Source organism: Thamnophis elegans, chromosome 2, assembly GCF_009769535.1.
Source record: "Thamnophis elegans isolate rThaEle1 chromosome 2, rThaEle1.pri, whole genome shotgun sequence".
In the NCBI taxonomy this organism is placed as follows: Eukaryota; Metazoa; Chordata; class Lepidosauria; order Squamata; family Colubridae; genus Thamnophis; species Thamnophis elegans.
Genome location: NC_045542.1, coordinates 27,437,574 through 27,463,875, shown reverse-complemented (window position 1 = coordinate 27,463,875; position 26,302 = coordinate 27,437,574). Strand labels below are relative to the sequence as shown.

Genomic DNA, 26,302 nt, shown 5'->3' with positions numbered 1-26,302 from the left:
ACACACACGCACACGCACACACACATTTCTTTAAGTTAACAGTAGTTCAGAAATGGTTTGCCATTATCTTTTCATATTTCCCCAGCTTAGGGTTAGTTCTCCCTCCCATTTTTTTCTCTCACTTTCCAATCTCCTCCATAGATCTGAGATGGCCTCCCATTCTAAACCCTAACATATGCAAGCTTTTGGAGAAAAAGGCGACTTTAAAGGGAACCTCTTCCTGCTTATGACTATAACTATGTTGCTTGTGTCTTTAAAATTTATATTGTTTTATTTGTTTCCTAGTATAATTTGATTGCTTATTCGTAACCTATGACTTTCGCTAAGTGTTGTATGTTATGATTCTTGATGAATGTATTCTATTTTAGTTTTCTTTATGTATATTGAGAGCCTATACACCAAAGACAAATTCCTTATGTGTCCAATCACACTTGGCCAATAAAGAATTCTATTCTATTCTATTCTATTCCTACTTTTATTCTATTCCTACTCCTACTCCTACTCTACTCTACTCTATTCTATTCTATTCTAAAATAAGTCAACGATCATCGTAAACAGCCCACGATTGGAAGCCGGCTGCCCTCAAAAGGAAGAGAAGCAGCAATTCGCATAATTCATGCGGGCGGATAACCTTTAGAACCACATCTCCCACAAAGCCTTGCGCTCGCTTCCTCTCCAGCCCTTTCCCCCCTCCCGCGCTGTGACATAGCCAGGGCGACGCAATGACATTGTGACGCGGACGGGGGAAGGTGGGGTGAAAGTTCACGCCGGTGCCTGTCTTATTTGCTGGCGGAATTGATACGGTCGAAAGAGAGAGAGCGAGAGAAAAAGAGAGAGAGATAGGGGCATTTCCACTTGGTCTACTCTTTCCCCCCCTGCCCCGCCCTCCATGGCGACTCGCTGGCTCCGGGAAATTTGGCAACTGGGAGTCCGGGGAGGGCTGAGACCGAGAGCGGCCGCGGCCGGCTGGTGAGCAGAGCAAAGGCAGAAGTAGCCGGGGGCTCGCTGGTTGGGGGGGCGGGGCACGGGACGAACACGACATTATGGGTTAGGAACCGGGGTGAAGAACCCTGGGAGGAAAGTGAGTCGTTGGTCAGCTCAGCCCCCCTTTCAAAAGAGAGGAGCAGAGCCCGGGTTGCCCCCTTTTCTTATTGGCCGGGCTTCCTTCTAGGCAGGGGGTTTTTCCCCAGGTGGATGGCGAGCAGATTCAGCGGGTGGATCTCCCGTTGCGTCTATAGGAAAAGGTCAACTCATTTCTCAATCGGGAAACGGGGGTGGGTGGGGAGTACCCTGGCTGTTTTGTTTTTTTTTTGAGATTTTTGGGGGTGTAAATAGCATGTGACGCCTGGAAAAATGGATGGAATTGAACAGGGGTCTGGGACAGCTTGTGAGTGGTTTTAGGCAAGGACGAGAGGGACCAGAAACACCTGTGCTCCTTGCTCTTGGTTCAGCGGGGGAAATTATTGGTAGAAGGGCATCGCAGAAGTAAATGGAGAGAGGCTTTTGGCGGGGGGGGGGGGGGAAGCGAAATAGAGGTTAAAATGGAAAAGGGAGGCTCCCGAGTTAGATTAGAAGAATCCTGCGGGACTTTATGGGGAGTTACTGGTGATAATGGTGATGAGAGCCCAGGGGCAATAAAAGCGGGACTATTACGTTATGAGATAGTATCTGTTGATCTACCGATTGTCTTTCCCTGGATGTTGTAAGACGTTTCTGTTAATGAATGTGTGTACCTGCAATGAAGGAAGTAAATGGAAAAGATTAAGCCTCCAGTAAGATAAGGGTTGGGATTTTTTTTATAAGCAAAGAGCAGTGTGTATAATGGTAACCTCTTTGCAGTTCAGGGCAATGGTGCTGTCTTCTAACATAACAGAAACCTATGTGCCATTGCAAATATACAATATATATATATATATATATATATATATATATATATATATATATATATATATATATATATATATATATATATACACACACACACACACACACACACACACACACACACACACACACACATACATACATACTCGTTTTTTATACTTCTGACAAATGTGGCTACTTTAGTAATGCTTTTCTGGCAGCTGTTTCAGTTTGTGTTCCTTTGATTTTTTTAATGCTAAATGTAAATCTAAGAGCATGTGATTTTTATGGAACAATTTATTTAAACAAGCCCCTGAGGTCTTGTTACATCTCTCGATAGAGAATTAAGTCTGTGGAAAGGAAGCAAACCAGGTAGCTGTTTTTTTTTTTCCAAACTGAATTCATGCTTTATTCATCCATCTCTGCTTGTGTGGGTGTATAAGAAAAATGTGTTTTGTATTGGTGAATAGTGGTATTGAGTTGTAGAAAGTAACTGGAAAGGGGTCTTTGTATCAGCTTTTGCTTGCCTTTGTGTGATTTGTAGTGTCTTGGCAGATGGTAGCAACTGACTCAGAAGCAAGGCTGAATTTGTTTGGTCTACTTGGGTGGGAGGCCATCAGAGAATCACAGAGCTGTAAACTACACTGGAAAAGTCTAAAACTTTGTAATAGAAAATGGTGACAAATCATTTCTGTACTATGGTCAAAGCAGCAAGATCATACCTTTTAATCTGTTAGTTTTATGTCTCACCTTTCTTCTGAAAGTTCAGAGCGATATATTTGTTTATTTATTATCTGTATATTTTTATGAGTTCAAGGTAGCATACATAACCCTCCACCCTCTATTTTCCCTCACAACAACAATCCTATGAGAGGTTTGGCTGAGAAACACTAACTGAACTAAAGTCAGTCAATCAGCTTCACTGCCTGAGGGTGGACTTGAAGCTGTGATTTCTCAGTCCTAATCCAACATCTTAACCATTGCACCACACATATACAGTAAGCATCAAGATCCATTTGAGAACATTTTCAACTGTGTCTAAAGTACTCTGTGAAACATATTGAAATGGGTTTTTTAATTCATGTAACACTGGTTTATTCAAAATAGTAAGAAAAGAGAACTCAGAATGTGCCTAGTTGTTTTTGTGCTGATCTATAATTTTTGTAAAGAAAATTACTTGGGGCTTTTAGACCGATGTTTGATTCCTGCTGGCTTGGTAAGTTAGTTCCAGCAGCAACTTTAAAAAGTTTCTAGAAAAGGGAGCTAACTGGTCAAGGCTGCATTTTGTTTTTTGTTTTTATCTGGGAAAAGTTTCTTAGCAAACACCTCAGGATGAAATGTTATAGAATTGAGGAAAAGCGGGTACCAACAGAGTCACTTCCATTATAGACACTAACATCTGTGCCCAAATGCTTGCACCTTTTGAACTTCTTCCTAATAATTGGCATTCTTTATTTCTGCGCTAAATGAGTTTCCAAAGAGGAAGCACACTGTATGCAACATATGTGTGACTGATCATGCTTTTCTGTAGTAGTACTAATGACTAGTCAGTACTATGCCAGAGCAAGGTTTTTATCATGCAGAGAGGTTACAGAGTCAATAATTACAAACTTTCATATTTAATCCATATGCATGTATGAATTAAATTATGAAGACCCCAGTAGCTTTTTTTAAGCCTTCTATGAATTAAAATGTGATGGTATAACCTAAGGAGAAGGGCCATTTTGTTTTAGGTATAATGGTCTTCAGTCACCATAAGGACAAGGCTCAGAGTACAGTATATGGCTTTCTAGATGTTGAACTACAGGTTTCAGCTCCCCATCTGTTTAAACCAATTTTAAAGGCATTGGGACGTTGTTGTTCTTCTAGGTTCATGTAATGAGTTAACAGGATTTTCAGGTGCATGACCTATGAGCTACATATCCTTAGTTCACGTCAACACTCAACTATACATTCAGCCTACAGCTTGATACAATTTGTGTGTTTGAGTTTGAATTTTTCTCTCTTATGGAAGGAAATTATTTTTTTTGTAAATTTCATAGGCCCTTTATACAGTAAGAGCTAATAAATTGAACAGATTCATGTCTTTTAGAGGAGGATTTTTAAAAAATCTTGATGGATATTTTAACATTTATTTACTATGTTGTCTCAGATCTGGAAATGAATGTTCCTTACCAGGACTCATTTGCTCCAGAAATATCCTTAAACCATTTTTTTAAAAATCTGAAAATGAATTGTCCAGTAACACTTTGAATACATAACCTTTTGATTGTACTGTTGCAACAATGTTTGCCAAAGGCTTCCAAACAGGATTTGATTTTGGATTTGGTTTCTCAGTGAGAACATACTCAAAGTACTATTTTTCCATATAACCTTTTAAACTGGAATTAGTTGTGCTTGAGAAGCCTTCCTAAATAATAGTGTAGTGTAGTGGGAGTGAGAAACTATATGCACGGCTCTTCTTCTTGGTTCCCCCTCCCCCTCTGAATACTACATGCAATTGTGTGTGGGGTTAGTTTGGAAGCACATTATGTGTGTCTAACCGGATGTGTTTGAAGAGATTTTAGATTTTTATTGGAACGATGTTAATATGTAGATATTTAAACTTGAAATTTTAAAAAAGTTGTAGGATGCTTTATTTGGGGAATTAATTCTACCTGGGATGTGGTGGAGGTGGGGGGCAGGACCTAGGGAGGTTAAAAAAAATGAACCAGCAAGTACCAGGTAAGATTATAAAGAAATAAGTTTTAAAATGGTCTTTTGAGATGGGCTAGATAAAAATACATTATTACTTAAGAATTCCAAGATGGTGACTTAAGTGCAAATGTTTTTTTAATTCACAATGTGGTTTGTTTATCTTTGGCTTAGCAAGGCGATGATTTCCAACCACAGTTATATATGAATCATAAATTACACCTTGGCAGGACGGATGAGCTAGGGTAATAACGGCTTATGCAACCAACTCAGACAAAATTACAGGCAGTCCTCGACTTCCAACAATTTGTTTAGTGGCTGTTCAAAGTTACAACGGCCCTGAAAAAAGTGACTTGTGACTGCTTTTCACGCTTATGACCGTTTCAACATCCCTAAAGTCATGTGATCAAATTTCAGACACTTGGCAACTGGTTCATATTTATGACGGTTGCAGTGTCCCAGGGTCACGCAATCCCCTTTTGTGACCTTCTGACAAGCAAAGTTAATGGGGGGAAGCCAGAGTCACTTAACAACCACGTTGCTAACATCACAACTGTGCTGATTCACTTAACAACTGTGATAAGAAAGATCGTAAAATGGGGCAAAACTCACTTAACAACTGTCTGGCTTAGCAACAGACATTTTGGTTTCGGTTGTAGTTGTAAGTCGAGGACTGTATGTCTTGGCATGATATGTGAGTCCAGTTTCTTAAATTAGAAACCTTACTTAGATGTGGTAGCTCCCTCCACATCACTTTTAGAGACATTTGAGCTATCCTCTGGCAGTGGCACCAAAGGCTTATGGGTATTAGAGTATGTGCTTAACAATTCCTGAATGTTTGTTACTCTGCAGCGTTCATGCCTTTCCCTCTGACTGTTTTGCTGGGCTATTGCACCGGGCCGAGGCATCACCTTCAGGCTTAGAGTCTGGTGAAACATCTTGACTGAGATAAGGATTCTGGATGCCCACAAGTTGCTGGTGCTGGTAGATGCAGCTTAGTGTTAGAGTGAACTTTGTGGGGAACAAACTGATGGCATTTAAAACTTCCTGCCTTCAAGTAATTATGGTAGATGAAGACATTCATCTGTGGTCTCTACAGGATTACTGTTGCTTTAACTTTTTTTTAACGTAATGTTCCTATTCACAATGGCTTGTTTGGCAATGTTCCTAAGTAAATGTCTTAGCTAACCTGCCGGGCAGCTATTCTGTAATTGCCATTCTTTCCGCATTCTTTTTGTCCTTGAATATGCTGCAATATACTCTTTGTACGTCTTCGAAGTTAAATTCCATGCCTCTTTTTGATCTTAGCTCTAGTGGCATCCATCATACTGTGGTATATTGCTACATTTTAATGTCCCCCCTCCTCTTTTTTTTATTTATGAAAAAAGGCATTAAGGCAGTTAATGCTAATCTCACTTTTAGCTCTAGATGTCTCAGGCTGCAAGCTTTATTATGCTCAGCCAGCATGTTGATGATAGAAATTGTAGTCCAATGCACCTCAAGGGCACCAGATTGGAGAAGGTTGTGCTAAAGGTTGTGATAAAGAAAACCCGACTGCTTTCTGATGCAAAAATTATCGCAGACCCATCTTGCTCATGATGACGTTTAGACTAAAGAGGGGACATTACAAGGACTTTCCTTTGAGGCATTGGCTTTAATAGCCTGCAAACTTGTCGATCCAAGCAAAAGGCATTTTTTTAAACCTCTAGTGACATTAACTCTGACAGGAAATCTGTCCCTCTTTTCATAGATAGCCTTTCCACTTGGCATCCTGAATATTTACTTGTTGAAAAAACAGCTTAGTTGCCTGCTGGGGGGAGGGCTCACTGGCAATAATTATGTAAGTTAAGCTAAGCTGGCCTGCAAACAAGATAGAAGCTGGCCAATATGGAAGGAAATGTAAAGCCTTTGCGTTAGCCTGGCTGCTCATTCCTCCCAACTGAATTTTAGGAAGCATCATAGAAAATTGAGGAGGAAAATTGCTATCTCTTCTTTAATTAATGTAAGTAAAGGTTCCCCTCACACATATGTGCTAGTCGTTCCTGACCCTAGGGGGCGATGCTCATCTCCCTTTCAAAGCCGAAGAGCCAGCACTGTCCGATGACGTCTCCGTGGTCATGTGGCAGGCATGATTAAATGCTGAAGGCGCACGGAACACTGTTACCTTCCCACCAAAGGTGGTCCCTATTTTTCTACTTGCATTTTTACATGTTTTTGAACTGCTAGGTTGGCAGAAGCTGAGAAAAGTAACGGGAGCTCACTCCGTTTCACAGCATTAGGGATTCGAACTGCTGAACTGCCGACTTTTCTAATCGACGAGCTCAGCATCTGAGCCACTGTGTCCCCCTTAATTAAAGTATTAATATAATTAATAGTTCCAGTTGGGAGTCAGCCACTGAATGTAGGGTTTTCTGGGCAGAAAGACCTTGCCATCCAAAACACAAAACAGTTAAAGAGGCCAACATCTAAGATCCTATCCTCAGTTGCATCTTACTGCAACACAACTATATCTCAGCAACATCTCTCCACCCCCCTATTGTGTCCTCACAATGTTGGCCTCATAGAGGCAAGTCATTCTTAAAGTAGTATTGTCCCTGTTATTTTGATACAAGTTTTGCCATGGATTCAATCAGGTGCACCATTTTTTCAGTGGTGCAAAGCGAGGATTTTTGGAGATGGGATCAGCCTAGCACCATTGGCCAATTCAGATTGGTCTGGCATAATTCTTTTACACTAGCTTCTACACTAAACGCTATCTTCTGGACTATTCTGCATTGGGTAGTAGACAATTCCATTTTTTTTCAGACAGGGTTTCTCCCTGTACCTCTCGGATTGCTGGGTCTGATCTTCTGTGGTCCGCCTGAATAGCAGGTGATCAGCAATGGCAACAGAGGTGGGGCTGCAAGGTGAAGTGAGAAGAAGAGAAATGACTCTTCATTAATTAATGACTTCCTTTCTGGACCTTTTAAGGCTGCTTTTGAAAACACATTTAGCCCTCTTCTTTAACAGCACTGAACTTGTATCTAAAATTGCTCTCTGACAAGTTGTAAAATAGGTGGGATGGAAGGCAGCAGCCAAGGATTTAGAGAAATGCACATGTGATCAGATTCACTCTTCCAATTTCTGCAGGAGTGAAGGACGGTATTTGATATATACAATTTATCCTGACATTTATGATGAAATTGAGATTGTAGTAACTGTTGAACAACTTGTACTTTGTGGAGAAGGGTAATGTTTGCCCAGTGCTATTAAGTTTAATTTTCACAAGTACAGATGATAATCCGAGGAATTGCAGATGCAGAGATACAAGAACTTCAGAACCAGAAATAGATAATCAGAGACCCTCTGAAATTCATAGACTATGACTTTTACAATCATAGTCTACCCCTCCTACATCTCAAGAGGAACAAGAGCATTTGCCTTTAGAAGTTAATTACCGTACTCCACAGTTGTATGTGTTGTGTGGATTTCATATGATTGTGAAAATCAACTGAAGATAAATCAGAACTTCCCTCCCCTTATTATTATATTATATTATATTATATTATATTATATTATATTATATTATATCAAATTATATTATATTATATTATATTATTATATTATTATATTATTATATTATATTATTATATTATTATATTATTATATTATATTATATTATATTATATTATATTATATTATATTATTATTATATTATATTATATTATATTATATTATATTATATTATATTATATTATATTATATTATATTATATTATATTATATTATATTATATTATATTATATTATATTATATAGCTGAGGTGGAGCAGTGGTTAAATGCAGCACTGCAGGCTACTTCAGCTGACTGCAGTTCTGCAGTTCGGCTGTTCAAATCTCACCGGCTCAGGGTTGACTCAGCCTTCCATCCTTCCGAGGTGGGTAAAATGAGGACCCAGATTGTTGTTGGGGGCAATATGCTGACTCTGTAAACCGCTTAGAGTGGGCTGAAAGCCCTATGAAGTGGTATATAAGTCTAACTGCTATTGCTATTATCTATGAAGATTTACCCACAATGTACATGTAGGTCTTCAGTCCAGGACACCATGCTAGGTCATGCTTGAAATATACTTTACTTGCAGTTTTCTGAATCAGTGGGTGATGCCTCTGTTAGGTTATTCAAGATCAAAAGATGTTGCATTTAGCCTCTGGGAAAGTTTGGTAGACTTCTATTCAGGCCAGCTAATCCTGAGGATCTTTCAGTTCCAGGTATATGCCATGCTGTGGAAATCTGGTGATCCGAGACCCTCATACTATCAGCAGTCTTGATTGGGATCTCAGTGGTCAGCACAGCCGGACATTTATCAGCTTTACAGGACCTTTCATCAACAAACGGAAGGAATATTCAGAGAGGAGGATCATTGGGTGAGCTAACATGGCTTGCAGGAGGGTGATTTTTTGAGGGAGGGAAAATGTGCACATCTCAAATGTCATTTTGCATGACCTACACAAGCCTCATTTCCTACTAAAATACTACCGTATTTTTCAGAGTATAAGACGCACCAAAATTTTGAAGAGGTAAATTAAAAAAAAAAGTTTTTGCACTCTGCAGACCTCCCAAACCCACTGCACACCTCATTTTTTATCAAAAACGGGGCATGCAGAGAGTTTGAGAAGCCTACAAAGTGCTCCTGGGGATTGAGGGGGGCAAAAACAAGCAAAATAATGGGCCATTTTTCACAAAAACTGGACCGTTTTGTGCAAAAAGAAGGGCATGCATAACCTTTAGGAGACTTATAGAATGCTCTTGGGGGCTCGGGGGAGGCAAAAACGAGCAAAAACCAGCCTGTTTTTTGCGAAAACGGGCCCGTTTTTTGCCCCCCCAAAGGGCATGCATAGCCTTTAGAAGACTTGTAGAGTGCTCCTGGGGGTCGGGGGGGGTGTCAGGAGCACTTTGCAGATCTCCCAAACCCTCTGACGTCCATTTTTATGAGGGGGGCAGGGTTTCCGGAGGCCAAAAATGCTGTATTCATGGTATAAGATGCACCCAGGTTTTCACCCTCTTTTTTGGGGGGGAAAGGTGCATCTTATACTCTGAAAAATACGGTATATAGAACTCTAGGCTTCTAAGGCTAGAAATTTCATTGTCCAAAGCCACTGAAGAAGACCTATTTCTAATGAAAGGGATAAAAGCACAAGGCAGAGATCTGTGGTATCCAAGTTATGGTCTGCCTTAATCCAGTGTCCTCTTTCCCACAGGGACCAACCAAATCTTACAGCAAGCTAAAGCAATACAGGTATCCCTTGACTTATAACAGTTGGTTCAGTGACTGTTTGAACTTACAACAGCACTTGAAAAAAATGACTTACGACCATTTTTTACACATGACCATTGTGGCATCCCCATGGTCATGTGATTTACATTCGGATGCTTGACAACTGGTTCATATTTATGACAGTTGCACTGTCCCCGGGCCATGCGATTTCCTTCTGTGACCACCTTCTGACAAGCAAAGTCTATGGGGAAGCCAGGTTTGCTTCACAACTGTGTTACTAACTTGACAACTGCCGTGATTCACTTATCAACTGTGGCAAGGAAGGTCGTAAAATGGGACAAAATTCACTTAACAAATGTCTCACTTGACATTTTGGGCTCCATTGTGGTTGTACATTGAGGACTACCTGTACTGTACATAATCAGCAAACTCTTGAGGAAACTGCAGGCTGCCTGCTTCAACATAACAGTACCACCAATCCCCTTGTATTCTCCAGAAGGTATTATCTTCCCATACGTATGCAGAGCTGGAGATGTACAATCAAGAGCTGATATGTGCAGATTTATCTAGACTGTTATTAGTTTAGATTATGCAACGAGGGATTAATTAGCTTAAATTCTTCTTTCCAGCTCATGGGAAGGGAAGAATTAACTTGGATAGCGCTATTGTTATTCTTCCCAGCTGTCTTGATATTTGGAATCTATAGATAACACAAAGTGATTGGCCAGTAGCCCTTTCTAGCCTTATCTTCTATGAATATTCTCCATTTAACCACATATTCATTCTGCCTAGCTTCCTCTTCAGCAGTTAGAAATGGGTTATCAACAAGAGAGCTGAACTTTGCTTGCAATTGATAAGTGATTTGGAAAGATGGATTTTATGGATTTCTTTATTTGTAGCAGGCTTCTGCACTGCTGCAATCCTATCCAAGATTGTGTGATCTTTTTTTGTTAGAGCTCTTCTGCAGTTTCATAAGTAGGGAAAATATTTGGGAGGATTTGCTGATCAAGAGAGAATCCCAATGACTTTCCCTCCTCCTGTTACCTTCCTCCTGCTCCATTTTTCCTGCCTCCTTTTCTCAGTTCTGTATCAAAGATCTTACTGCTTTTATATTTTTTTAATTTAAGTTTTTACCAGATTTTTAGAAAGTTAAGAATGCAGAGTAGAAAGAAAAAAAAAATTAGAGTAAAAAAGATTCTAGAAATAAGCTTTAGCCATACTTTTCTCCCCTTCCTTTCCATTTGTTTCCCAATAGCTAACCTAAATATTTCTACTTTTCCCATTGTTATGCTGTGGTTACTTCTTTGAATCTTAGTGTTGATTTTATCAGACATTTATTTTATTTGTTCCATTTCTGTGTCATATTTCAATAACCATTTATAGTTACAATAGTCCCAATAGATGATCTTGGGTTTGTATGAGTGCTCCAACTTCTGTATTTTTCTCAAGGTTCTTCCTCCTCTCTTGAAATAACTTTTTATCCTCCCAACAATCATAGTAAATTTGTACCCATGCTGAGCAGTTTTCTCTACCTCTTTAGTCTTTTTTCTGATTCTAGATGTACTGTACCATATGTGCATAAGTAATTAAACCTTTCTCACTGTTTAATAGTTGCTCTTGAAATAGGCATTTGAAAATAAAGCTAATGGTGAGATTGGCAGACTTATCTTTGGCTTTAGAAGATTCCACATTTTTAACAAACTTTGTCTTATGCTGTAATAAATTATTTCAAATTTCTTCTTTTTAATATAACCTATAAAGTAAAAAATGAATAAGATTCAGAGCTTTGCAAAACTTGGGAAGAGGAAGATGATACATTAAATAATTTACTGCCTGTCTTGAATATCAGAATGCATAAAAACTTCAAACAGCAAAACATATCAATCTCTTAGATACAATGGAATCTAAGGGAATAAGTAAATGAAACCTCCATCCTATTTTCTTCCATTCTCTTCTAAAACATAAGGATAATAATCCATAAACCTGGATTTGAGAAGAGAAGAAATGAAATTTTGAAAAAAAAAATCATTTTTTACAGTATGTTCCACAGCATAATAAATATTCCAACATCCTTTGAAGTGCATGTGCCTGTGTCACTGTGGACTTGTGCATCATTGTGGACATATCATATGTAACGAGTCACCCTCTCTTTATTTGCAGTTATTCCATGCAGGAAATGTATGGCGTTGTGGCCAATGTGAATGAATATAAGGAATTTGTTCCATGGTGTAAAAAATCAACTGTTGTCTCTAAGCGAGCCGGTCATGTGAAGGCCCAGCTGGAAGTTGGATTCCCTCCTGTTGTGGAACGTTACACCTCTATTGTGACATTGGTGCAACCCCACTTGGTAAAGGTGAGTTGTGTACCTATGGGCTAACCAAGCTGCTGCTACTTCAGTGTCGCAATGACAAAAAAATAATGAGTATTGCGTAATTAATAATTTTTCCTGGTGCCTCAGATAATTTGGAGGGAGGTTTGATGAATGTGGCGGCCCTGGCATTGAGAGAACACTTAATAGAAATTAAAAATATCAAAAGTACTCAACAGGAAGTCCTTTGCCATAAACGTGACACATGAGGCCACATACTCATGAGGCAGACATGAGATACCTGTTTCATATGCAGGTTGGTGGGTGAATCCTTATCCAGAGCTGCTGCTGTTGGGGTGGGCTGGGAAATCCTGCATTTTATTGGCCCTCTCCATTTTGCTGTCCTCCATGTTGAGAATTCTGGAAATTGTAGTCCAACATATCTGGACGGCATCAGTTTGGCTAATGCACAATGTGGGAGCTTTGCTGTCAACATGAACCTTTGCTGTTATTTTCCCCAGGCAGTCTGCACCGATGGGAAGCTTTTCAATCATCTGGAGACAAGCTGGCGTTTCAGTCCTGGCATTCCAGGCTATCCTCGCACGTGTACCCTGGACTTCGCAGTAAGCACACACAGGCTAATGGGATTCCTCACCAACTCATTAGTTTTGCATAAATGAGGAATGATGTGGGGGCCCTGAATCCATCAGGCTTTAAAGAAAGATGGACCTTCCATTACTATTGAGGAGAGTGTGAGATCCTAGTTGTGAAGGAGCTAGAATCATATTCTGCTGGCAGTGATGCTCCTGGTACTGAGCATTCCTACCACAGACCTCCTTTTCCTGGAGCTGTTCCTTGAAGCAGAGTAGGGAACTTCAAGATCACTGGAGCTGTTCCTTGAAGCAGAGTAGGGATCTTCAAGATCACTGAAGTATGTTACTTCTCTGGTCTCCAAGTTCCATACTTCCCAAAGGGAGTCCACCTAGTACAGGACTGTTAAACACGTGGCCCACAGGCCAGATGTGTCATGCACTGGCCATGTCCATGCCCAGTTTAAAGGGAAAGTCATGATGCTTCATGTGACAACGCGGGTTTGACACCCCTGACCTAGTAGATACCCCTGTGGCACCTCTAATCATGGGAGCTATAGTGTAGAAAGTGGATGTGATGGCTCAGTGGCTAAGACGCTGAGCTTGTTGGTCAGAAAGGTCGGCAGTTCACAAACCCAAAAAACACCTTGGAAAAAAAAAGGTCAGCGGTTCGCAAGAGTGAGCTCCCATTACTTGTCCCAGCTTCCGCCAACCTAGCAGTTTGAAAGCACGTAAAAAATACAAGTAGAAAAATAGGGACTATTTGGTGGGAAGGTAACAGCGTTCCGTACACTTTCAGTGTTTAGCCATGCCAGCCACATGACCACGGAGACGTATTCGGACAGCGCTGGCTCTTCGGCTTTGAAACGGAGATGAGCACCGCCCCCTAGAGTTGGGAACAACTAGCAAGGGGAACCTTTATCTTTGACCAATAGTGTATAAAAACAAGAAACCATCCCAACCATCCTAATACCTAGATGAGTATGGCAATCCTGTACCACACATCCCATTATGTTACAACCTTAGCTGTAAAGATCTCTTAGATCTTTAGAATGCAGCATTGCAGGCTAATTGCCAACTGCCAGCAGTTCGATCCTGACCTGCTCAAGGTTGACTTAGCCTTCCATCCATCCAAGGTCGGTAAATTTGAGGACCCAGATTGCTGGGGGCAATATGCTGACTTTGTAAACTGCTTAGAGAGGGCTGTAAAGCACTGTGAAGTGATATATAAGTCTTAAGTGCTAAGCATAGGTAAAGTATGAACAAGTCATCCATGTGCTGCATTTATGGCAGATGCTGACTTAGTTCTCTGGAAGTTCTGACTTAGTTAGAGAAAGTAGTATTTCTAATAGTCAACCTTTAGCTACATGTGTGCCATAAACAGGAACTCTTTGGAGTTCTCTATCATCCAACTGGATGCTATTGCTTTGTGCGTTGGGCCACTCTTGATGCCCAACTGAGACTAAGTTGTCCTTTCCTTCTGCTGCTGCCTGAAGACTCAACTACTGATGGATGGATCAGATGATGTCCGGTGGGCCATCCCAATTTATTTTCATAGTAATACACCCCTTGGCAATTTCTGTAGGGGGGAAAAAATATGGGAGCCTCATTAGTTTTCAACAAGTAGTTGTAGATACTGTATTTTTAGAGTATAAGATGCACCAAGATTTTGAAGAGGTAAATTTGAAAAAAAAAAAAAAGTTTTGCACTCTGCAGACCTCCCAAATCCTCTGCACGCCTCGCCACATTTTTTGTGAAAAACGGGGCATGCAGAGAGTTTGAGAGGCCTGCAAAGTGCTCCTGGGAGGTGGGGGGCAAAAATGAACAGAAAACAGCCTGTTTTTTACAAAAATGGGCCTGTTTTTTGCCCCCCAAAAGGGTATGCATAGTCTTTAGGAGGCTTGTAGAGTGCGTGGGAGGGGGCCAAAAACAAGCGAAAAATGACCCATTTTTCACTTGTTTATGCCCTCCCCAGCCCCCAGGAGCACTTTGCAGGCCTCCCAAACCCTCTGCATGTCCATTTTTGTGAAGGGGCGAGTTTTGGGAGGCCAAAAATACTGTATTCGGTATATAAGTCGCATCCAGATTTTCACCCTCTTTTTTTGGGGGGGGGGGGGGTAAAGGTGCGTCCTATACTCCCCAAAATATGGTAGTTTTTATAAGTGTATTTATTATTTCTGCTTTTCTCAAGAATGCTTTCTGCAGTCTCTCCCAATTTGTAATTTCAAAATTACTCATCCACAGCAAATCTTTTCCAGCCCTTCCTCTGGAGCTTTCTCGTTGTAAATGCCCTAGCTCCACTGTGGAAAAACGATCTTCACGGTAGTCCAATGTGCTGTTCTTTTTCCTCAGATCTCTTTTGAATTTCGTTCCCTGCTGCACTCGCAGTTGGCTACAGTTTTTTTCGATGAGGTAGTAAAGCAGATGGTGGCAGCCTTTGAGCGCCGGGCCGCGAAGACTTATGGCCCGGAGACCCACATTCCTCAAGAACTCATGTTCCACAAAGTCCATCAGACGTGAAGGGTGCCTGCTGCTTTGGTCACTCTGCGGACACTTGACATTGGACGTTTGCTTACAGCATCCCCAGCTGTTTGTTTTTATCTTATTTATTTGGTTTCTCCTGATATCCTGTTTAATTTATCCACTGGGCCTGGTGTGATGACCAAGACTTATTCCTAAGGAAAGGGTCAGAGTGCCACGTTACCTCTGGAGCAACGTCTCAGTCTTCACTTTTATTTTACCTGACCGGGCTTTTATGCTGGGTTCTTTTCTTTTTAGCATACTTTATTTGAAGCTTCTTTCTATGAAACATACCACTGTGGCTGCCTTAGGTTGTAGTTTGTGCTGTTCCTTGACTTCTTGAGAAAGAGGTAGCCAAAGCTCATTAAGTTCTCTCAGTGGGCTTAAGGAAGACCAGTTGAAAATTGTGCCTCTTAAATTGTGTTTTAAAGGAAAATAACAGTCCACTTCTTGATAAAAGAGAATGGCCTACAGTTGTGGCCCTGGGGGTGGCTTTGGCAGTCAGTGATACATTGGGTTCTTCCACCTTTCCTTTTCATCACTGGCTTAGGTCAGAAAGAAATGGCAGCCACTTAGCTGCTCTGCGAGTGCCTTTTTTGAGAGAATGATGGGGGCCAAGGAAAGGCTTTCTTTGGGGGTTTGGGATTATTTTAGAAAACAGATGTTGCTCTTAATGAAAGTATTTTGAGATAGGAAGGAATGTGAGGGACAAAAGAGTGGCCCTTCCTATTGCAGGACCACTGAAGCTTTCTTTAATGTCCAGCTTGTAATGTCCAGCCTTCCAAGACGATTTCATACCAGTTTCAAAACTCAAATGTTCCCCGACCAGCGGATATTTTGATGGCAAGCACTTCAGAAGTTCAGCAGCCGGGATATTTCGGGAGCAATTAAAACAGCAAAGCCACTCTATGACCTAACTTTTTCAGTTTACTCAGCTCCACCTCTTTATGCTGCTCTGCAAGAAGAGACTGGAACATGGTGTTAGCAGGCCGAGGGCTTCTGCTCTGAAGAAACAGTTCCTGACTCTTCAAAACCACGGTTTGTCTTCCATCACATATTTCTGTGCCATGAGTGGCTGTATCCATTGTGGGCTTATATCCCCATTGTGGGTATACCCCGAACCCTCCCTTTTCCCACTCCATTAACACTAATTTTGTGTTGCCCAGCTTGGTCTGAACCCTCCATCTCCTTTCTAGTTACCCAAGGAGTTTTTATTTTGGTTAAAAGCACTATTTGCACAAACCACATGGGTGTAGGATTGCCAAGGCTAGGAAGAGAGTGCCACTTTGGCTGTGTTTCTGTGGAGGGATTGAACAAACTCCTTCTAGTGTCTCCTTTACCCTGTAGACCTGTGTCATCCTGAGAGAGATGCTAAAAATTCTGGTGTGTGTGTGTGAATGTGCAGTTTGGTGAAGATGCAACTTTGGGGGAGGGCGAGAAAAATACTAGTGGATCAATATGTATATTTTTTTATGGAAAGGGCTGGGCATCAATGTAAACTCATAAAAATGAATAAATGTTTTCCTGGGGGTGGATGGGTGTAAAATAATCAGCCTAAAAGTTAGGCCCTGCTTCAATGTGCCACAAGTTAGCAAAAGGAATGGCTCAGTGGGGATATGTGACTACAACGATTTTCCTCAGAACTTTCTCCTTAGGGTCAGAATCTCCAGGCTTCATTTGTCATAGATAAAAAGCCTAACAGATTTGAGTAATGAGGAGTGAGCAATGCATAGATCCAGGGGGAGATTTGAGCATTACTTGGGATACATGAAGCAGATTCCTTTGATGTACAGATGGCGTAAATCTGCCTGGGCTGCTTCTGTCTGTGGACTGTAACTCTTGCCAAACTCTGGAAGGAATTGCTTGCTGCAAAGCAGCTTGGCTTTGAGGTGGTTCCCATGAATCAGTCAGCTGCCACTTACTATTCCTGGCTTTTGGAGTGTTGGCTCCATTGTCGTAGCCGAGCTGTATGGATTGGGCCCTAGAACGGCTACCTTTTTCTTAGCAAATTCCCAGCTATCATCATTCATATTTAAATATGCTTCTCTTCCTTCCATCCTCACAAACTCAACTGCTTCATTCCTGTAAAATGCTTTTGAGGTCCTTGACTTATCTTAGTTTTGATGTTGTGTGCTATGCATGGCAAGCTTCCACACAGAGGGCACAGACTGCAGTAGTCTTTTCTTAAGTCTCAGACTTAAGAAGGCAAGATTGTGTTTGTGTTTTTAAATTGCGCTGCCTGGAATGCTTGCCTGAAAAAGTATGTTCCCCTCCCCCTGTTTTTTTAAGAGTGGTGAAATCACTCATAGGAAACTTCAAATATCTAACTGTCTAACAAAATCTAAGTTATCATAGCATTCTATCTTCCTCAGCAGGCCATATCTTGGGTTATGATTTTAAAAAGAAAAAATCCAGCAAATTTATAGAGATCTTCCTGACTAGCTGCCCTTGTTATACAAGGATGACCAGTTGGGCCAATAGTAAATAGTAAGTTTCAGTGACACAGAATGGAGCCTTTGCATTTAAATCCAGTAATGCATGGCAGACTTTCACACTGAATGTATGAGCTGGAAGCAACACACTGAAAGATCTGAATACAGGATATATTTTAACGAAACTCAGTTATTGTCTGGGAGAATGGGGCACGTTCAAATCCCAGCTAACCCTTTTTTCAGCTGTGTAACTATACTACGAGGAATAAGCATTTTAAAACAGTTGATATACTGGTAATAATAATGCAACTTAAAGAACCAACACTTCCCCAAGGATTTTGAAATATATTCTCGGTCACCTTAATTGACCAAAGCTGCAAACCCTATTCATGCTTCCTTGAAATTCAATCCTGCTGAACATGGTTAGACTTCTGTATAATCACATTAAGGACTGCCCACGTTTAGAACAACTAGATAGCTGTGCAACTGTCCAAAAGAAAGATTAAGGGCAGTTGTGACAGCAGCAGGCTTACTCCTTTGATTACATGCCGCTATTGCTGTTCTCCAGGAGTAAAAACCAAATCAAACCAGAGCTTGATGTATGTAGAAATCAGTTTCCAAAGAAACCTAGTATTCTCTTTTTAAAAAGTTTCTAGTTGCTAGGAACGTTTATTAATCTCAGAAACAAGCCAGTCATCTTGCCGCTGCCTATCTGTAATTTCAAGATAAAATGAAGAATTATGCAATGTCCATATTGTTCAGTAATAGAAATCCTAGAATGCTAGTTTAGAATAACACTTGCCCTGGCATCAATTTGATTTCTGAATAACAGTACACTAGTGCCAGGATTGTCTGCCTTTTCTTTTTCATGCTGAGATCAGCTGTTGCTCTACAAAGCTGGTTTGTTGGTGAGTATAAGGTATACCTCACACAGTTGTTTTGTAATAATAGTCACTATGAAGAATGCTGACTTCACAGCGGCCCCTTTTAGCACAGGTGAATACCCTTAAAACTAAAAGATAATTTTGCATCCATTAATTTGCCAAGAGGGGACCAAATCTGGCTGTTAATGAAGGCATGGCGGCTATTTTTAGTCACTTACAGGCAAATTAATCTTGAAATATATTAGAACTTTTTTTCAAGGAGCAGGATTCAGAGTTGCAGCTGTTTACTTTAAATTATTCTAAATGAAATCCTTGAATCATTGGAGTAATTGTATTTGTGACCACCTCCACTGAAGTAGCTTTTATGCAGATCCAGATACTTGAACGAGAGTCCCTTGAAATCAGTTGGATGTTAAACTAGGCACGCAATTGAAATTGGGTGTTGTGGCATACTTAACCAATTTATAAAGTGAGATTAAGCAGGCTATCCTGCCTGGGTGCTTTTTTTTTTTTTACATTTTGTTCCTGAAGTTTCCTATCGGTTTTAGCATGTGGTGTTTTATTTGCTGCCATCTAATGAACCTGAAGAATATAAGTTTTTTTCAAGTCCATCTGTATTAAATGCCTAATTTTGCTGCTGTCCTTTGTCAAAACAGATGTCTTAAATTTGTGCCTTCTGTTTCTCCCTCTGCACATATTTTTTATTGAATTAGCTCTCTTATGTTCCTTAGCCTGTTACGTGCTACCTCACATTGTAAAGCAAGGATATGTTTGTAGACAAAAAGAGTAGACAGAATCATGCAGAATCAGTAAATGAAATTATTTTCCCTATCCTTTTTTCCTTATTTGATTATTAAAAACTGAACTGCATTTTTATAGAGACTAATAAAATATGTTTGTGAAAAGATGCAGTAATTCCCCGTCAGATGTTGTGGCTTATATGAGGGCAGGGATGTGTTGAAAGTCAGCAGAACATCTTATGGGTCATGGGACATTAGATTGCAGTTGCTAAATGCGGACAGCAAAATTCCCCTTCTAGTGTAGGCAAGTATCCGCCTACGTCAACCACTGCTATGCTCTGGAAGTACGGGAGGCCTCTCTGGGTGCTTGTACTCTCATGCCCTCAATTCTATGAGAAATGTGGAGCACTGAACTCTTTTACAAAACTGATAGCCACCCACTGCAGTGGAAGTGAGGCGAATTAGCACTGGCCTTACAAGAAGTGAACATTAAGCATTGATTTTGCGTAGAAGAGAGACAGCAAATACTGCGGAACTGTAGCAATAGCCAACTCTATCCAAGCTAAGACATGGTTATGGATATGTTAACACAGCCTATGCATCTCTAGAAGAATGGGATGTTTCAGATTGAGACTTCTGGAACTCATACAGGTTTCTGTACCTGAAGCCATGCTCACAACTTCTGGAGAAAATATTTGTTAATGTTGCCACTGGCCACCTCACTGCTTTGATTTATTCAGGGGGAAGTAATCTTCAATAGCTGAAGGATTGAGGGGGGGGGGATGTGTACCATTTCCCCAGAAGATGTCTTGCTGATTCATTAAGAATTCAAATTTTTGTTATGCATATTTAGATCAAAGCACTAGAAAGGTGTTGAAAGAAAAAAAATACTTCAGCTGAATGAAATTGGTCAGCCATTCGAAGAATATTAACATTTTGCCTGACTCCCAGTGATATGTGTGCACACACAGACAAGAATCCCGATAGCTTAAATTGTATTTTATAAAAACCTATGCCACATTTAGCTCCAGTGGTCCCTAGCATGTTGCAAAATTTCCAGTCAAAATCGGAGTTGGGTCTTTTGTTACTTGGCTTTCAGTAGAGAGTTGACAGTCATTTGATAGTGAGATGGGCAGCATATAAATTTAATAAATAATAAAGCAAAATCCCACCAGAGAATTCTTCCACTCGTTTGGATCCTCGAGATTTTATTTGTATGGACCCATTCATGTGGGATTGACAGCTCAGCTTTCCCCCCCCCCTTAACTCAGTATCTGAGAGCCATTATCTATGGTTTTATGTGTGGTGTGTGACCTAGTCTATAATTTTCAATCACATATATACACTTTTGCTTATTGAAATACCACTATTTTAGTGATATATGTCACTTTCTGGACACATAGAAAACATACTGCTGTACATTTCATAAAAAGTAGCTTTCAACTTTTAAGTGTCTCAATATTTCCCAAAGAAAACTTTTAAAACAGAAGCTGAATAGATTATTAAATGTGCATTTTAAAGTGCTTCCCATCTTGAACCCTGTCCGGTTAGTCAACCTAATCTCAGAATGAAATACACATCTTTGAGCTTATTAAACCAAAGCTCACAATGGAGGTTTCAAATTCAGCAATATATTTCTTTAAAGCAAAAAACATTCAAAATAGGATAGCCTGTACAGTAATGCAAAATGGTGCTATTCAGAGGAAACCTGTTATCAAATGCTTTTTTTCATTAATATGTTTACTTAACTCTATGATGATGCTGGATCAAACAAAAAACTATAGTGATTTGAATTTTCAAATATAGCCTCTGCTTTCTGGTGTGTCCACAAGAGACCTAAGGTTATTTATAGAATGTTTCTGGGAAGTTCATTCCAGCTGAATTTCATTCCCCACTATGGCACACATCCAACCAATCTACAGCAGATGTTGACTTCTTGCCAGTGTGCACTATGCACTTCAAGGACAAAAAAAAAGTTTGTTCCCAAGTTGAACTGAGTTTTTGACTGGAAGATCTAATGTCAACTTTTGTACTACATCTACAAGCCTGCAGCCAAAAGTCTACAACCACTATGTTTTTTTTGAGTTTGCAAGAAACAATGAATCAATTTACTGTAGGTTGTGCATCAACATTTTAGTTAATGTTTGAATACCGCATGTAAACGCAGAATATTGAATAAAATGCAGAATATTGAATAAAACAAATGAGTGCTGTATAGCATAGCAAATTATTGTATGTACAATTTGTCACAGAAAACAATGTATGATCTTGTACCCAAAACTACTTTGATGTACTTTCTTAAACATGGGAATATTTGCTTCTGGAACGTAGAGCACTTATCTATGAGTCCCTGAAATATTATGGCAAATGACCAAATTTTGGCAATACAATATTTCAAAAACAAAGATAGGACCACATATAAATTTAGATGTGGGAAACCCTGGTTCCCATTCACATTTTTAACTCTCTCCAACCAGCACAGAATTGCAAGTCAATACTGCCATCTCAAAGGAATTAAGGTAAAACCAAATCTAACACTTTGCATTATCTTTTCAGTTTGATGACAAGCAACTCTGCAAATATTCCGTTCAGGGAAATAAGAGCATCAGCCCAGACCTAATTTCATGAGGGTCAAGCAAGCACATACATGAATCCTTCTGATTGGCTGAATGAGCCAAATGAAAAAAGGGAAACCATTTGTGATTTAGCATTATATGATACACTATATTGCCAAAAGTATTCGCTCACCTGCCTTTACTCGCATATGAACTTATATTGGCTCCCAATAGATGTTCAGATGTAATTCAAGTTTCTTGGTTATTGCCTTCAAAGCTTTAGATACCATAGAACCGAGCTACTTGCAGGACTATCTGCTCCCCTCAACCTCTGCCTGCCCCAGGCATTCCCATATGGACAGTCCACATGCTCCAGATCTCTGCTGACTGATGTCTAATGGATGTTGGTACAAATTCTCTACCCAATACTCATATTAATACAGAACAGATAAAATCAGTCTGATAAAATCCAGACTAACTGTAATTAGCACAAAGAACAATGAAAAAAGTTATTAAGTTGGAGAAGTCACATTATAACTGATATGCATCTGTAGGATAATAAAAATGAATGAAGCATGGAGTAGACTAAGGAAATATCTAGCCACATTATGGGCACTAATGCAGTGTCAGTGACTCAACAATGAATCCAAAGGGGGAATAAAATACTAACAGCAATTCAGTCGGGAAGACATAATCACAGGTTAAATACTGTTAAGTTCACATGTGAGTAAAGGCAGGTGAGCGAATACTTTTGGCAATACAGTGTAAGATCCTTGATTAGCAAACGTGCTTTCTGATCCAGTCTTCTTCAGAGAGTAAAAAGATTTCAAGATGGAAGTACTGAGGAAATCAACAAGAAAGCATGATCAGTATTGCACATTTTCAGGATCTCACACATTACTGCATCCAAAGCAGGTAGATATGAAACGATGAAAGGAAAAACTGCACAGGCCAGCCCTTCTCCCTATCCAGTCATTCTCAGAGCTGCCCCATCTATCCACTGTTATTCCATTTAGTGCCTCACTGCAGTATTGCAAAGAAATAATATATTCTGGTCAAAATGAAAAAAGGGGGGGGGGGCAATGAGACCAATGGTAAAAAGCTCCAGAGGTAAAAACTACATGTTCTGCGGGGGAGGAAAAAAGGACATCACTGTAACTTGTTAATAAAAACATTTATTTTTCAGTTTATACAGAACCATCCAAAGTTTGCAACAGAAGCTGACACAGGCACTTACCCTGCATCTTCAGCTTAAGTGGAGGTTTTTTTTCTCTTGAGGTTATAGGACAAAGGATTTCCCACAAACACAGAAAAACAAACATTGGTAGGAGTGTATGAAGTCCTTTCAAGAGAGGAAAGGAGGCCTGGAGGCGGACTTTGTCTCAAATTGGTGGCAACTGATTTAATGCCACTTTGCAACATGTTCACAACTGCGATTATAGAAGCATTACCAATATTTTAGGCAACCTCCACTCCACCTTTTCAATTTCACCATTCTGACATGGAAGTTAATGGTGAGGGGGAAAGAAAATATCAAAGGTTTCCCACAAAAGGCGCCACTTTGTTCCTGCCTACAGCTATTGCTATAGCTCTGATTTGGGAAACAAAGCACCAACCCACACAAAATCAGGATCTTTGAGGAGGAAATGTCCAACTCGGGAAAAGAGTGTGTGCCCAAAGGGAACCCAGAGAATCAGGTATTGTGGTAGTTTGGGGGGGGGGGGAAGCAAACTGTCCCTCTTTGTTAGACAAAGAGGTAAGCAATATTTTTTCAGCACACTAATATGGTAGCTCAAGCCTCAGCTGTGCCAGCATCTTTATCCTTTTAAGAACATAAATCCATTGCTTCACACTATAACAGAATAAAAATAGCACAGAATGGGAAGAAGGCTGGACATCTTGAAGGAGAGGACCATCCCTCCCTCTCACCCACTGATAAAAAAGCAACACTCCAAGGAGGTTTAAAAAGGAGCACATTGTTCAAATGCAGAACACCCCATCCGTATGGAGAGATGGTTCAACACAGTGTGTGGTAATGACATGATTGTAGAAAGGGGCAGTGTGTCCTCTACTCCTGGTGGTACAATTTGGGGCAACGGAAATGAATCTGAACTGGAAAGGAGCACTTTCTCTACTTTGGGCATCAGCTCAAGTTGGGAAGAGCTGCCTGTGGAGAAAGGGGCATGGGAGGAAGGCCTTGCCCTTCTGAATCTAACTTTTGGTGACAAGGTAATGTGTGGAGGGGGTTGGGAGTGGGTAATAAGAATCTAGCTTTTATCTGCATTTATTTCATAAATAACCTGGAAAAAAGTGATGGCCAATGCCTCTAAGGAAGGATCTTTTCAAGGCCCTTTGAACAAACACAAAAAAAAATTGCATTGTCTCTATCATTCCCTCAATAGTTCTAAAACCCCTGCCGATTCCCTTGCTTTTAACCAGACTTTGCACCCACAAGCACCATCAGCCCATCTGTGCTCATGGATTTTGGTCTCTCCAGTGGGAAGCCCAGGGCCCGACTCCAGATGAGTTGCGACAGAACGCCAAGGGCCCGAGACACACCAAACAGCACAGTGTAGTAGTTCATCTCCTTCATGCCATAGTACTGCAGAGGGTGGGAAAAGAGTAATGGTTAGAAGGCAGCCTAGCAATATTTCCACATAAAACCCAAGCAAAAGGGAAAGGTATATTTCGTATGTTTTTCCTCCTAATTAAATTAAGACTGGCTGGGATGTTGGTTCTGCTGCGCATCTTTCAGAGTCTCCTCATACTCATTTTCATACCAAATGTCTGCTCAAAACAACATTATTTCCCACTAGCAAAATGTCTAATTCAAGTGAGCCTGCCTTTTGAAAGAATATGAAAGATGCAAACACATCCTCTACAGAGTGGATTTTGGCAACTGGGCAGAAAAGGATTTTGGTCATTTTAATTTCATTATAGTCTGATTTTATTGGGCAAGCTAGCACATCAATCTCAACATACGAAGAAGAAAATGACTTGCACATTTTCATGTTGCAAAAAAACCCTTTTATGAATTATTTCTCTGTCAGCATTTGGTGCAGTGGTTAAGGCACCAGGCATCAAATCAGGAGGCTATGGAGCTTCAAACTATTTATCTTCAAATGTTTGGAAATTAGCCATTAAGAAGGAAAAGAGCAACAAAATAGGTGGGGTAAACTAAATGCTGAGACAGTCTGATAGCATACAAAATTTTCCTTCAGCTATGGGTAAATTCACACTGGCTGAGGTTTCTGGATCAAATTTCCTTTGACTAATCAGTTAGTGCCCGAGAGGCTCCTCCACAAACTATTAGAATACAAGAATACCATTGCACTTTCTACAATACATTATCTGAAAATCATCCTTCGTGACCACAATTTCATTCAGCACCATCATTCATTTTAGTTTGCATCTGAATACATGAGTACAAGTCTTCCACCCCATCCTGCAAGAAGGAAAGATATTAGAACTAGCAACGCACCTGTAGCAGGACTCCACTATGTGCATCCACATTGGGCCAAGGATTTTTGGCCTTTCCCTGCTCCAGAAGCACATTAGGGACAATCTTGTATAACTGGGCTACTAGCCTGAAGAGAGGATCTTTGGGAAGATGCTTGAGAGCAAATTCTCTCTGGCAGGTGTAGCGGGGATCTGTCTTCCGCAGTACAGCATGTCCATAGCCAGGAACCACCTACAATATGAACATTGCTTAGAGTACAGAACAATGCAGGGAGGCCATGAACAACAGGTTCTTGTACTTCCTTTTCCAATGACTAATCACCAACAATCACAGCTCTCCAGAAGATCCGTACTACTAGCACAACTCTTTCTTTGCTTTAGAAAGGATAAACCTATTTCTGTGGAATCATACCTCAACTTTACATTGTATGACTAAGTATAAATATACTGCTCCAATCAACAGTGGGAGGAAGCAGCAGGTGAACATATTTCTAAATGAAATACCCAAATGCTGCCACCCATATTTGGGGGTATTCTTAAATTTTGAGGATGCCAGAGTTAACATTTGCAGAAGTCTGTCTGTCCATCCATTGTCTGCCTGCCTGCCATGAAACACAGAGGTGAATCACTGAAATATCTATTGAAATGAATAGATATTGACTAATTAAATCATAACAGTTTGCTTGGTGTAAACATAGCCATTATGGAGTTTTCTACAAACCATATTAAAACAAGCCATGATTTAGTGCAAAGTCTGAATCCAGCTATACCTTAAATTAGGGGCACTGATACTTCCATAATTTTGATTTCTTGTCCTAACAGCATATTTTAAAACACACCATAGAACACAATTTGTTAGGACATGTGTATATCATAATCAAGGCCACCATATCTCTCTCTTTTCTATTTCAGCTCTCCTTTCCTAATCGGTGTCTGGGAGAAAGATTTCATAGGATAAGCTGACCATGGCACCCAGTTATTTCTTTCCCACTGTCATTATCCCA

The 26,302-nt window shown here is 40.3% G+C and overlaps 2 protein-coding genes across 2 annotated transcripts in view; one reads left to right on the top strand and one right to left on the bottom strand.

Annotated features, from left to right (window-relative positions):
- Positions 1–742: 742 nt before the first annotated feature.
- On the top strand, positions 743–22,648 carry COQ10A (coenzyme Q10A). The gene is made up of 5 exons (XM_032209138.1): positions 743–969; positions 8,798–8,959; positions 11,971–12,163; positions 12,640–12,741; positions 15,061–22,648. Exons 1-5 carry the CDS (start codon positions 890–892, stop codon positions 15,226–15,228), a joined length of 705 nt encoding a protein of 234 aa, XP_032065029.1. The 5' UTR covers positions 743–889; the 3' UTR covers positions 15,229–22,648.
- Positions 22,649–22,998: 350 nt separating this feature from the next.
- CS (citrate synthase) overlaps positions 22,999–26,302 on the bottom strand; it is a 35,693-nt gene continuing 32,389 nt past the window's right edge. Inside the window, exons 10-11 of the mRNA XM_032209137.1 lie at positions 25,321–25,530; positions 22,999–24,441 (exon numbers count right to left, since the gene is read on the bottom strand). Of these exons, the coding sequence (XP_032065028.1) occupies positions 24,271–24,441; positions 25,321–25,530 (381 nt within the window). The 3' untranslated portion in view covers positions 22,999–24,270. The remainder of the gene's footprint in view (positions 24,442–25,320; positions 25,531–26,302) is intronic.